The sequence below is a fragment of the Montipora capricornis genome, chromosome 2, assembly GCF_036669925.1.
Source record: "Montipora capricornis isolate CH-2021 chromosome 2, ASM3666992v2, whole genome shotgun sequence".
Taxonomy (NCBI): Eukaryota; Metazoa; Cnidaria; class Anthozoa; order Scleractinia; family Acroporidae; genus Montipora; species Montipora capricornis.
This window is the reverse complement of record NC_090884.1, coordinates 42,828,364-42,840,863: the sequence shown is the minus strand read 5'-3', so window position 1 is coordinate 42,840,863 and position 12,500 is coordinate 42,828,364. Positions and strand designations below refer to the sequence as shown.

Genomic DNA, 12,500 nt, shown 5'->3' with positions numbered 1-12,500 from the left:
TAGTTCCTGAACCAGAGGAAGAAACTCCTACGGAAATAAATCCAGCCTCGGCCACCGAGACAACAATGGTACGTCAATCTGGAGACGATGAACTTCACTCCTGGCCACCAAAATCTGCAGCCCAGTACGACAAGACTCGCATCCCTGAAGGAGGTTCTGCAGATAGTAGCGTGCTTAAAATGTGGCCACCTCCAGCACCGCCAGATTCTCTGAAGACAAACCAAGAAAATCAGGTGCAAGGAAGGACGAGGCAACCCATTTTTGGTACAGAGGGTTTCCACGGGAATGAAAATATAGCCAAGGAAAGGGAGGATAAGGTTCATGAAGGCGTTCAGGGTCAACATAAACCTCCACGACTGTCTGAAGTTGTTGAAGCGTCAACACCAGAAAATATGAGTAATGGGCCAAACGAAATGATTCCTGAATCAAGCCTCCAAGACGGTCCAGATTCATCCTTAAGTGAAGAAGTTGTCGAAGCGAACCTACCTCAAGATTGCTTGTCCTATGGTGTTGAGAATGCACCGCAAGATATGTTACTAACGAGACCAGATCTCTCGCCTGTGCATGGAAACGTTTCTATTAACGCTGGTAACGAATTTCAAGCAAGCCAAGTTCTTCCATCGCGCGCGTACCTGTTTTTTGAAAATGGAGAAACAGATCTCGACTTTGAGGATCTTGAATTTAATGGTGGTGACATGAAAGTGTTCAGTCCAGTCGAGGGCTCGAATCGAGAAGACGTCGGGCGTTGGGGAGAGCGCTGTGTGTACGAGTATCTTCTCAAGCAGGCCCAGCTACTATCTCCCGGCGAAGTAGAAATTGTGTGGATAAATGAGAAAGGAAACACAATTGTCCCTTACGATCTGGAGATTCGGCGACGGGTTCCGGGTTCGGAGAAACCTGTGATCACATATATTGAGGTTAAGACAACCTCATCCGACCAGAAGGATGTATTCGAAATTTCGGTTCAAGAGCTCCAGTTCGCCATGGCCAAACAACAAGCTTTTCATTTGTATCGTGTGACTCTCATTCCTGATCGCTTACGAATCCGTCGTCTGAAAAACCTGGCTTACCAACTTGAAAAGAACAATGTTAAGCTGTGTTTGGTGATTTGAGTTCCTTGACGGCGGTAACTGTGCAGAGAATCCGAGATTTGAATGGAAAAAACTGCCGGAAAAAACCTTAGACATGAAGCAACGCTAAATTTGTTTTAGCCTAACAAAACATAACGTTTATCAAATTAACTTAGTTTATGAACATAGGTGCAGGAGCTCTTACTTCGTTTCCCGCATGTTGAGGGATGAAATGCATTCTGAAAACTGACAAAAACCTAATTAGTGTCAAGCGGATTCAAATAGTATTAATTTTATTGGTGAATAATTGAATTATTTACATGTAACTTGGAAGTATTAGAAATAAGAAGTACTTTTTATTATACTATGGGGCTTGTTTTCGAAAATTGGTTTTTTAGTATCTTATACCAAAAATAGCGGATCCGCTTTTGGGAGTCGTCTTCCATTAATTTAATTGAATCGATTTTAATTTGGTAGTATGAACACTGACGCATCGTGCATCGTCGGTTATAATTTAAATTTGTTCGCTCTAGATCTACCGTAGTATACAAGTTAATTTTAAGGAGTTGATCTTTTTGAATCCTTATTTTTCGATATTTCAATATTGGTGCTTTGCACTTTGTGAGGGTTATATTTAAGAGGTATTTATCGGGGATGAGGGCCTACAGGAATGGCTGTATAAGATGATGTAAATGCTCAGCGAATCATAATAAAGTACCGTAAAACGCGAAGGTGTTGTTATCACGGGCTATTTCTGCGTGTGTTACCACATGGGTTCCTGTCAAACAAACCGACGTCTTCGTTCAAAGGTGGAATTATTGGCTCTATATATGTGTGGCTGTATTCGTATGTTCCGGATTGACAGTCATATTTAGGTCGATTTTCACTATTTTATCTTGAAGTCAGTGAGAAAATGGGTTTGGCCAGGTATAGTCGACAAAAATAGATTGAAAACGAGAATGAAAAAAAAAAACAACAAACAATTCTCGCCTTTACGGCATTTTAGATTCTATTCGGGTTGAAGCAGTTAACTTGTTACTTGTCTGGCGAATCACTTAGTTTAGTATAAAGTTTGCTTTTAACCACCGGCCATCGCGGACGTCTGTTTTATTTGATGCGTAAAATGGCCTCCGAATAAGGCCACCTTTGGATTGCTGGGACGGTGTTTTAGTCTGTGAATTATCATTTGCGAGAAAGAAATCCTTAACACTCCAACTAAAACCGCAAGTGTGCTTTAAATTGAAAGTGGCATTCCGATTGAAGGGCAGGGATGAGTTTTTATGATGTCATGCAGACGTTTGGAACCGAACACCGATTAAAAAACAGTCGATTGGAATTTCACTAATTCTGTCCCTATTTCCTACTCTCCCTCTCTGCCTCAATTTTCTCTGACTCTATAATGGTATAGAGTCCTGCTGTGCAAAAAGAAAAATATACAAATGCGTGAAAAGAGAAATCATATGGGACAGATTTCACCTTATTCCCAAAATGAAGGTGCCTGTAATGCGCAACGATTTTTGAGAGGAGATAGCATCTTGCCTCGTTCACAAACTGTCAATAGCAAAGCAGTTCCCTAGTTTTGCCTTGAGGATAAATATTTTTTCTTATTTCTTGAAATAATATAATATTGACTCTTTCTTTTTGTTTAAAGTGAGAACTCCAACTTGGATTTATGACTGCCTCTGCAACATCGTGTGACCGAGCCGCGTGAGTAGATAGGGTAGCGTTGCTATTGAATCGATTTCACCTAACGGATCGGATGACTTCACCATCCTTATTGTGGGTTCCCCATGATTCAGGAGAAAGTCAGCCAGTCACACCCTGCGAGCAGAGCCTCTCTAAAACTCACGAGAAAGAGAGGCTCTGCAGAAAGCGTGTTAAGTCGCCGCAGCCCAAGTTTCTGGGCTAGTCAGTCCGGTCAAACCGGTTTAGGCAATGCGCGTGTCATATTTTTGACAAGGCGAAGGGCAAAATCGAGTCTTCAGTATGAAAATCAACACGGCGTCTGTGAGTGCGATCGAGACTTGGCCTGAGTTTGAAACTGTCTCCAAGCAACGGCTTGCGCATACTCAATAAAGACTTCACTCGGTTTCTGCTGAGTCCTTTCTTTCTCGTCGAGTTAAGAAAAGCTCTGCTAGCAGGGTGGGCCAGTCATTGCATATTAAGTCACCGCCTAAACAGCTAATGTAAAAACCGTCAGCGACCATTTAACAATTATTCGCCGAAGGCGAGGTGAATAATTGTTTTAGTATAATTACACAGGTGATTATTTGAAGAATATGCATTTTCTTTCAAACAATTACTTTCTTCGTCTGTCACCTCGACAAAACGGTTTACGGCCATTTTGAAAAATGCCACTTACGTGATTATCCCGTAATAATCACCTCAAGCGCAACCAATCAGCGCAGAGAATTTTCAATAATCACCCATGTAATTATACTAACAACAAATAAGCGACCAAACCCTAAGCGTTGTCGGGAAGAGAGTATCATCAAATGGAATTTCCTTCGTTTTTTTCCCGTGTAGCAACAGTTGAACTTAGATATGACAAAGTACGTGACCAGAATATTTCTTTTTTTTTTTTAAGCTCCGTGATTTTTCCATACATTTTCTGTGAAAAGATGTCTTTAAGCGAGACCTAGTCAGTTTCAACGCTTCCAAGTGACGCTCTTATCAGAAGGATCGGCACCACAACGTTGTATCATGTATTGGCAATAGTGTGGTGCCAAATGAAACACAAATTATTGCTGAACAAGATACAATCATTATTGTGACGTAATATGTCACCGTGGCAACGGGCAAGCCTTGTAAAAACACCCTTTATTTTGTCTTTAGTTGCTTCTATCTCAAAAACGAATTCGGTGACCTCCATTTTTTGTTTCTGAAAAGCAACCAGTCTGTCTAGTGGATTCAGAGCCACCTTAATTTTGTGATTTTTGTTTAGGTAGCTCTGAATCCTCAAGACAGCATTTTTTCAAACTTTGCCGATTGTTTTATCGTGGCTTTGTAATTCGTTCGTTTTTGAGATATGAGCAACTAAATCCAAAATCAATGATGAAATGGTATATGAAATGAATCATATATGAACTGCGGATATGAAATCAAGTGAAGCTATGATCTTCGCAGTTATGAACGCAATTTTTACAATTGCATAGAGAAGCCTGAAAAATTCAGAATGAAAAATTCCTGTTGCCAAGGTAACTTGGTACATCACAATAATGATCATTGCTTTTACGTGATACAGTGTTGTATCGTTATTCGATGTAAACAGAGAGTCTTTTAAGTGTTGAAACCCTGTCGAGCCTCCTTAAGTATTGGGGGCCCTACTAGAGAACTGCTTTGTTCGCTTCATATATTTAATACTACGAAGTTCTTGATAATACTATGACATGTACATACTTAATTGATCACTCCTCGTCAGCAAGGGCCTTACAGGGCCAATGAAACTAAATCAATGAAACAACGGAACAACAAATTTTAAGAAATCCCACTGGCTGGAGGCAAGCCAGTTGGCTATTTACGAGTGCAGCCCAAGAAGTTGAACGAGGGACTGCCAGGATCAAATTCTACGAATGGTCTTATGACATGCTAGGCTCAGTCTCTAGCCGTGGGTGTCTCGGTGCGCCTGCGATCCTGCCCACCACCGTGGTGGAGAGGATCGCGGGCGCACCAAGACACCCACGGCTAGCGGCTGGAGACTGAGCCTAATGACATGCGGGCGCCCCAACCACTGGGCACATTACATGTCTCCTTTCCCTTCATAAGAAATCCCAAGATTCTGCGCGGATGGTTTTCAGCAGCTTAGCTTAATGAACACCACCATTTAAAACCCTTTATTACAGTACAATTTCAGAGATGTGCTCGGCACCTTTATAATTTTTGGCATGGGTGCCTAAGATGCCCGGGGGGGGGGGAAGGGGGACTCCCATATGAAACAGACGGGGATACTCGTCGGAAATTAACCCCTAAAGCAAATTTTGACCGCTAAAAGAGACCGTTTAAAAACACAAAAATACGACACGCAATGAGTTTGAATGATAAAAAGGCATAATCATCGAATGCTTTTATATAAAAAGAAAATTTAAAAGGAAATTTGACTTCTGTTTCTCTTCGCATAATTCTGTGTTACTTCGCGGAACCGTAAACGAGACCTTGGTGGCATAAAATATTGGCGCTTTGCCCGGAACACCCTAAGCGAGACCAAAATCCAAAATTTACACCCCTAAGCGAGACGACGAGCATCCCCGTCTGTTTCATACGGGAGTCCATCCCCCCCCACCCCCCTCCGGGCTAAGATGCCTTCTCTTTGTTCCGTTTGCACACGTGCCTTGCCTGAAAAACATAGTACGGTAGTGCCGCGCCAAATGTTTGTTCTAGTGTATAGTTTAAGTTGCTAAATTATTAATTTTTAGAATCTATAACCTTTTATCATTTCCAGTTTCAAGTATCGCCTACTGAGAACAACACAGTCGGGTTAAGAGAATGGCGGTTTGACACTGTTCACTAAAATACATTTGTGTGAGAAATGCGTTTCACTGATTTTGCTGAGGTCTTGGGGCAAAAAGAGAAGATAAAGCTTGAACTATTTTAAATACAAGTTGTTAAGGAAATTAATGTTTATGCAATTGTCTTCGAGAATTCTCTTTAATTAACGGTTATGGTATGACAACTGCATGTAATAGTATATGATTACCCACCTGAAAAGGCTTTTCGTTTCGATTGCATTCTTATTTTACAAGAGCTGCTAATTTTGGGGTTGAGGCGGACCGTTCTTGCTTTTTTTGCGATAGCATGTTTTTGATGTTGTGTGCTATGCTAAATTCGACTACAAACTGAGTTGTTCTTTAGTATATCATGTCCGGGGAGGGTGTAAATTGCGGATTTTGGTCTCACTTAGGGTAGCCCTTATGTAGCCGTGCAGGTCCCGTTTACGGTTTAAATTAAATATGGTATCTTTTTGGGGTAAAAAAAATCCTGGGCGAAGCGATTGGTCTCCTTTAGGGGTTCAATTCTAAATTTCCGACGAGCATCCCCACCCCTTCATATGCAAAGTTCCAAAAAGAAAACCATGCACATTGTCAAAAAACCATGAAAGTTGTTAATTGTCCTGTTTGACTAAAGTTTTACTTTTACTATTCAGAAAAACAAAACAATAACAAAACGGACAAATGAGCAAAATAAAGACCTTCTTAACTGACTCTCAACCTGGGTATGTTCTTAGTACGTTCTTAAAATTTTTAGTCACATCCTGAAAATATTAAAAAAGAAGTTCTTCCGAAAATAGGAGTGTTAGTGACAATCGTTTCGATCTGTTTCTATCGGCATCCACAATTAGAAGCCACCATTCCTGGTACTTCCCTCAAGACAATCGTGTTATCAGTGTCGTAGTAAAGCAAACTCATGGAATGAAGCTCAGTGGGAACACATGTGGCTGCAGGAATCTTCCTGCTGAGACGATGATGCAGAATGTTTTGAAGAATAGCGTGATTTGATGGATTACACTCTTGACTCAAAGTTCCAGGGCAATCACCCTGACAGTAATGGAATCCAAAGCGAGTTGGAGCAATTATCCAACCATTCCATTTGAGATCACGAAATCGAACTGTATGTCGGCGTTTACGGCAGATGTTTACGTCCGAGCGTTTAGATCTCTGGTTCGACGGTTCTTTAGTTGAAGTATCGGTCACAATGTTAGTCACATGGTAATTAGACAGATTAGAATACTGACGGCTTATCATTGGAGGAAAACTTTGCTTTTCACCTTGTGTATCAATCTGTTTTGATACAACGGTAATGAACGGTTGTCGTTTTCCATTCACAGCAATTTTTATAGTAGGATTGGAAGATATGAAAAGGCGCAGATGCCCGTTACCTTCATTGACCTCTGAGAACATAGCTTCAGTGAGATCAAATACCAACCATCTGCTTTTGATCAATTTATGACATACTTGAATTGCTATTGTAGTGTTGTATTCTGCTTTTAGATCTTCTGTCTGAAACAACTGAGAGATTTGAACGATGCTGACCTGCCTTTCACCGCCATCTAGTGGGTACACTTGAAGATGTAGCTCAGCCTTGTGAACTCTGTGGGTTCTTTGATGACCACACGAGGATAAGTTGAAGCGAAGACTGACGCTGCTGGCGGTCTCGTCGAGACCTGTTCATAATCAAATACGAAAACAAACAAACAAACAAACAAATTTAAGCTGCTTACGACTATTAAGAAAGAGGATTGTCAGCACGTTTTGTGGATTAAGCCCTCGACCAGCTGTGTTACCTTCAGGAAAAAAGATCCATGTAATCCTGCCTCTGTTCAACGATGTTCTGGAAAACTTTCTTCTGTAAAGATTATACACGTAGCGCGGAATAGCATGTCGACGACCAGATATGTTGGGTGCATGTTCCATATCCAATACATGAAGCAAACCCGAAGCAAATTCCTCTTTGTTCTCTACATTCATACCCTCAGAAACACCGAGGATTGATAGTGATAAAATCACGACAAGAAGTGAAGAGCTCATTTCGAAGCCCAACAGTGTTAACAAAAGCTTGTCTCTCGCTCTTAGGTTGTCTGCATGGAGTCTGGAATTAAACTCTTGAATGATGGCGCCAACTTAAGATATTTATTACACCCTCAAGAGATACAAAATATTCGAATGAGGCTATAATTCTTTACTAATCATCCCTTACCGAGCAATCAGTAAGGAGTGTTTTATCACTGGGGTATTTCATTTGACTCGACTCCACCGTGATTTAGATGCCGGGGAACATAAAAAAACGAGATCGAGGGTACCTCTGAAAGCTCAAACAGTTGCTTAAGGCAAGAACTCAAAGGGTACCGCAGATTATCTCCAATCAAAATTGATTAACATTTCAAGCAAAGTCGTCAAAAGGGACTCACACTTTTATTCTGAGATAACCTTAGGCATTTCCTGAATAATAAGATAAAAGTATCGCATATTGATCTGCGTATTGCGTGGTAAACACTTGTCAACGTTACGCGTTGGAAAACAAATTGTTTTCCCTGGAAATTACGGAGGGATAATCTTAAACGAAATATTTTTAAGTGCTGTATGTGAATCATCCTTTCCTGTTTACTAAATCCGAGCGTTTGGCAATTTGGTTTCTTTGAACACAAGAAAAACAAACTCAGTGTTTTCTTTTTCTGCAATAAACATTCTTTGGTAATGGTACTTTCTCTAGGCAAAAAGTGTACATCTTTCAACTCCGCATGTGGTATTCTCCAATAAAAAAGATAAACTGTGGACTGGAGAGCCCCGAGGAGATCATCATTCATACCGCGGCAGTTATCTAACGCATAGTCTTTGAGGCTAAATTGTTGTGTTTTTCATTATCATTGGCTAACTGATGTCACTCTAGAGGCACATTTTAGCGGTGAAATCAAAAGCACTCACATAAAAGTATGGCTGAAATCACTGAAGTCAATAAAGATCTCTCTATAATATCTGATCTCTCAATGGTCTGGAAACAATCTTTTTTTGTATTGACGAAACACTAGGATTGCCCTTTTACTAAAAAAATCACATTTCCATTGTGTGCAGGGAAGGTATTAGAGAAATTCAGCATCGCGTTGACGACAAACGGGAAACGCTACACTGAAATTTGCGTTTTGCCAAAAAGCAAAGAAACTTTTTCTCTTTTTGCTCATTTGCCGCCTGTAAGCTATAGATATCGAGAAACTTCTGAAAAGACAGAGACAGGAAGCCATGAGTAGGAGATTCCCTCTCACCATACAAGCCCTAACTTGCGTATCTTTCTATTTTTGGAACGCTACGAGTTCTTCAATTCTTTAAACATACAGTGCATCGGGAGGCCCCTACTCATGGGCTCCTGACAGAGACGGGTTAAAATAAGAGAATTTTATTGCCTTTCGAGGTTTCACGTCAACTCAATGACAAATCTCTCTCTTATTTTTATATCACGCGTGAGGACTTAAGCGATCTTCCCGAGGATAGGTATCGTCATGGTAAAAAACATGATTGGCCAATAAAAATCTCCCTCGGGTTTGCGAACGAATTTGTTGTTTTTCTTAACGTTGATTTTTTTTCATAACTTTCATATCTCGTGTCTTGTTGCCCCTGTTGGGGAAATATGACACCCCCCTCCTGCCCCCCTCCCTTCCCTGCTGGCAGGCCCTTCAAAGCAAGCGAGCCCTCTCAGGCTTTCTCCGTGAAGTGAGCCCCTTGCATGGCATGCTAGGAAATTATATATGTAACTTGCCTCTAACGTTGTAGATTGCATAAATTAAACTTCAAGGGAAAAAACGCTATGTGATTCCCTCTTAAGATTTTAAGGCATCTTCCTTGTGGTCTTAATGGTAAACTTGGTAGAGTTGTAGGCCGGATAACGGCAAAACGATTGGATTCTCAACCTAGGATGCACTGTTTCAAAAACGAGTGCGAGTGTGGTATATTAACGTCCAAAAGCTTTGTCAAAACATTAACTCAAAACCGAGCACATGGCGTCGACTTAACACAACAATGCCACATGACCAACTAGATCCCAGGACACCTCATTCCTCCTTCTCACCCCCTTCAATCTAAATCGTTTTCTTCCAAGTGAAGCCTCTTCCGTTTTGGAGATGCGCTTGGAACTTTTGACCAATCCCTAAGTCCTTAAAACAAAAAATCGTACAAAGCAAAAGTCCGCGTCTTAAGAGTCCACAGGGGAAAAGTGAATGAGTGAAAAAAAGCTGGGGAACCTTACGATCCCTCGCTAGATAAAGTCTCACTGGGGTGTCCTGTCCTGAGTATGTGGCCTGTTCGCTAGGTGATGCTCTTCCTTCATGGGTGATTTCGGGACTGTTCACATCATGCTCAAAAAATCCCGGATCCCCGGTTTCCTCCACCATGGGGTTTGAAACGGAGGCTGGAAGCCCAGGAAGGGGTCTCCCGCAGGAATACGGGTAACTAACTGGTCGTTGTGTTTACGAACCACGGTTCCATCTTGCAGCTACATTCTTGCAGACAACGGGCAAGTATCTTGGATCACGGTCCCTGGGATCCACTTAGGACCACCGGAGTAGTTACGCACATTTACAGCATCCCAACTTCTACTTGGCGCATCTGGCTGTGTTGATTATGTTGTCTCGTTTGCTCTGACAGTGCTGCATGGACCTTTGCCCATCCATTTGGTCGTACTAGGTCCAGGTGGGACCTCAGACGTCGTCCCCATCATAACTGGGAAGGTGATTCACCAGTGGTGCTGTGAGGGGTAATAAGGCAGCGCAAAAGTAAACGAGCTAACGTGGCCTCGACAGTGCCATCACCTTGCTTTCTCATCCCTAGTGTAAAAGCTTGTACGGCTCGATCCACGAGGCCGTTTGACGCTGGGTGGTAAGGTGCAGAATTAACATGTTTGATGCCATTTTTCTGAAGGAATGACTTGAATTCACTACTTGTAAAACAAGACCCATTATCTGACACTGCCAACTCTGGTAAGCCATGGGTAGCGAAGGTTGCCTTCATCTCGACAGTGCCACTGGTTAGGGTTAGGGTTATCCATCCATTTTGAATGAGCTCCAGTAATCAGCAGGAACATCTTTTCCATGAGGGGGGCCTGCGTAGTCGACATGTATCCGAGGCCAAGGACGGCCCTGCCATTCCCAGGGATGCAATGGGGAACAAGGCGGGGTCTTTTGGTGGCTTTGGCACACTTGACAACTTTTCACCTTTTCCTCCAGTCGTGTGTCCATTCTCGGCCACCAAACATAGCTCCTCGCAAGATTCTTTATTGTAACAATACCTTGGTGAGATTCGCGCGGTAAGTGCAACACCTCTTCTCTCCCCTGAGGTGGTATCACGACACGGAGACAGCACAGAACACAACCTGCAAGCACACTCAGCTCCCCTTTCCTGGCAAAATAAGGTTTTAGCGCTTCTTCTTCAATTGTTATGGGCCATCCATGGAGAATAAACTGCAGGACCTGAGAAAGTACTGGATCGCGGGCTGTCCATAACTTCACTTTGCTCCAATCCACTGGGCTGCAATTAGTGGTTTCTGAGAGCTGAACGAAATATCCGGGAACTGGTGTGGTCTCTGGGGCATCCTGGAGAGGTAGGCGACTAAGAACATCTGCATTGCCATTCTGAAGACCAGGACGATACACCCACTCATACTCATATGCAAGTAAAGTTAAAGACCATCGCCGCATCCTGCTTGAGGCCATTTATGGAGTGCCGCGTGCCGATTTAAGTAGCCGTAGAAGAGGTTTATGGTCAGTGTAAATCTTGAAATAACGACCATAAAGAAACTGATGGAACTTTTTCACAACAAAGACCACCGCTAGTGCTTCTTTATCCAAGTTTCCTTAGCCTCTCTCTGCTGGTGAGAGTGTTCGTGAGGCATACGCAATATTGGTTTATCTGAGCCACCTTCCATAACATGGGCCAAGACTTCCCCAATAACGTAGGGTGATGCATCACAGGACACCATTAATTCCTTCTCAGGATCATAATATACCAGCACATCTGATGATTAAAGGAGATTCTTAGCCCTTTCAAAAGCTTCCTGCTGATCTCTCCCCCATGTAACTGCTAACGTGTTGCAATAAAACTCGTCATGCCATAATATATGGCGTGATAAGTTTTATACTTTCAAACAAGTTTTATATATGGCGTAACAAGTTTTATATTTTCAAACAAGTTTTATATATGGCGTGACAAGTTTTGTATTTTCAAACAAGTTTAATATTTTCAAACAAGTTTTATATACGGCATGATAAGTTTTATATTTTGTAGCAAGTTTTAGGTATAAGCTAAGATGTTTTATTTAAAGAGCAGTAAGTTTTATATATTTAATGAGAAGTTTTATATATGGCAACAAGTACTTTTGATGCAAACGTCATTCCATAGGAATTTGCCATAGAGGTTAAGCATTCCCAGGAAAGACTTAGATTCAGAGGTGTTGGACAGAGTAGGGGCCTCCTTGATAGCCTCCACTTTGGCTTCAACGTGATAGAAACCTTCTGCATCAACATTGTGTCCCAGGCACTCGAGGACTGGTTTCATGAACTGGCTCTTTGCTGCTTTAAGTCGCAAACCAGCTTGTGAGGGACGTCCCAAAACTTTCTGATGTTATCCAAGTGTACTTCAGTGCTGGGTTCAGAAACCAGGATGTTGTCTAACAAAACACTAGTAGAAGGTATTCCTTGTAATAAACCCTCCATGGTTCTTTGGAAAATGCCAGTTGCTGAAGAGACCACATATGGGAGACGGTTACATTTGCACAGCCCTTTGCGCGCATTGATTTTCAAGAACTCACTAGAGTCTTCGTCCACCAGCATCTGCTCATAAGCATGGCTCAAATCCAATTCCGTGAATGATTGACGTCCGCCAGCCAACTTTGTATACAGGTCATCTAGCTTGGGATTAGGGTAGCCATCCAACCTTGACATTTTGTTGACTGTAA

At 42.0% G+C, this 12,500-nt stretch overlaps 2 protein-coding genes across 6 annotated transcripts in view; one reads left to right on the top strand and one right to left on the bottom strand.

The window, feature by feature from the left end:
• LOC138022426 (uncharacterized) overlaps window positions 1–1,799 on the top strand; it is a 34,477-nt gene extending 32,678 nt beyond the window's left edge. For all 5 annotated transcript variants that reach the window (XM_068869584.1, XM_068869571.1, XM_068869563.1 and 2 more), the window contains exon 21: window positions 1–1,799. This exon is cut by the window's left edge and continues 1,909 nt beyond it. In XM_068869584.1, coding sequence (XP_068725685.1) covers window positions 1–1,112 — 1,112 coding nt within the window. In that variant the 3' untranslated portion in view covers window positions 1,113–1,799.
• A 4,336-nt stretch (window positions 1,800–6,135) lies between these two features.
• On the bottom strand, window positions 6,136–8,385 carry LOC138038020 (protein dbl-1-like). Its single transcript, XM_068883848.1, has 2 exons — window positions 7,348–8,385; window positions 6,136–7,227 (listed from the first exon to the last, which is right to left on the bottom strand). Exons 1-2 carry the CDS (start codon window positions 7,589–7,591, stop codon window positions 6,386–6,388), a joined length of 1,086 nt encoding a protein of 361 aa, XP_068739949.1. The 5' UTR covers window positions 7,592–8,385; the 3' UTR covers window positions 6,136–6,385.
• Window positions 8,386–12,500: the final 4,115 nt, after the last annotated feature.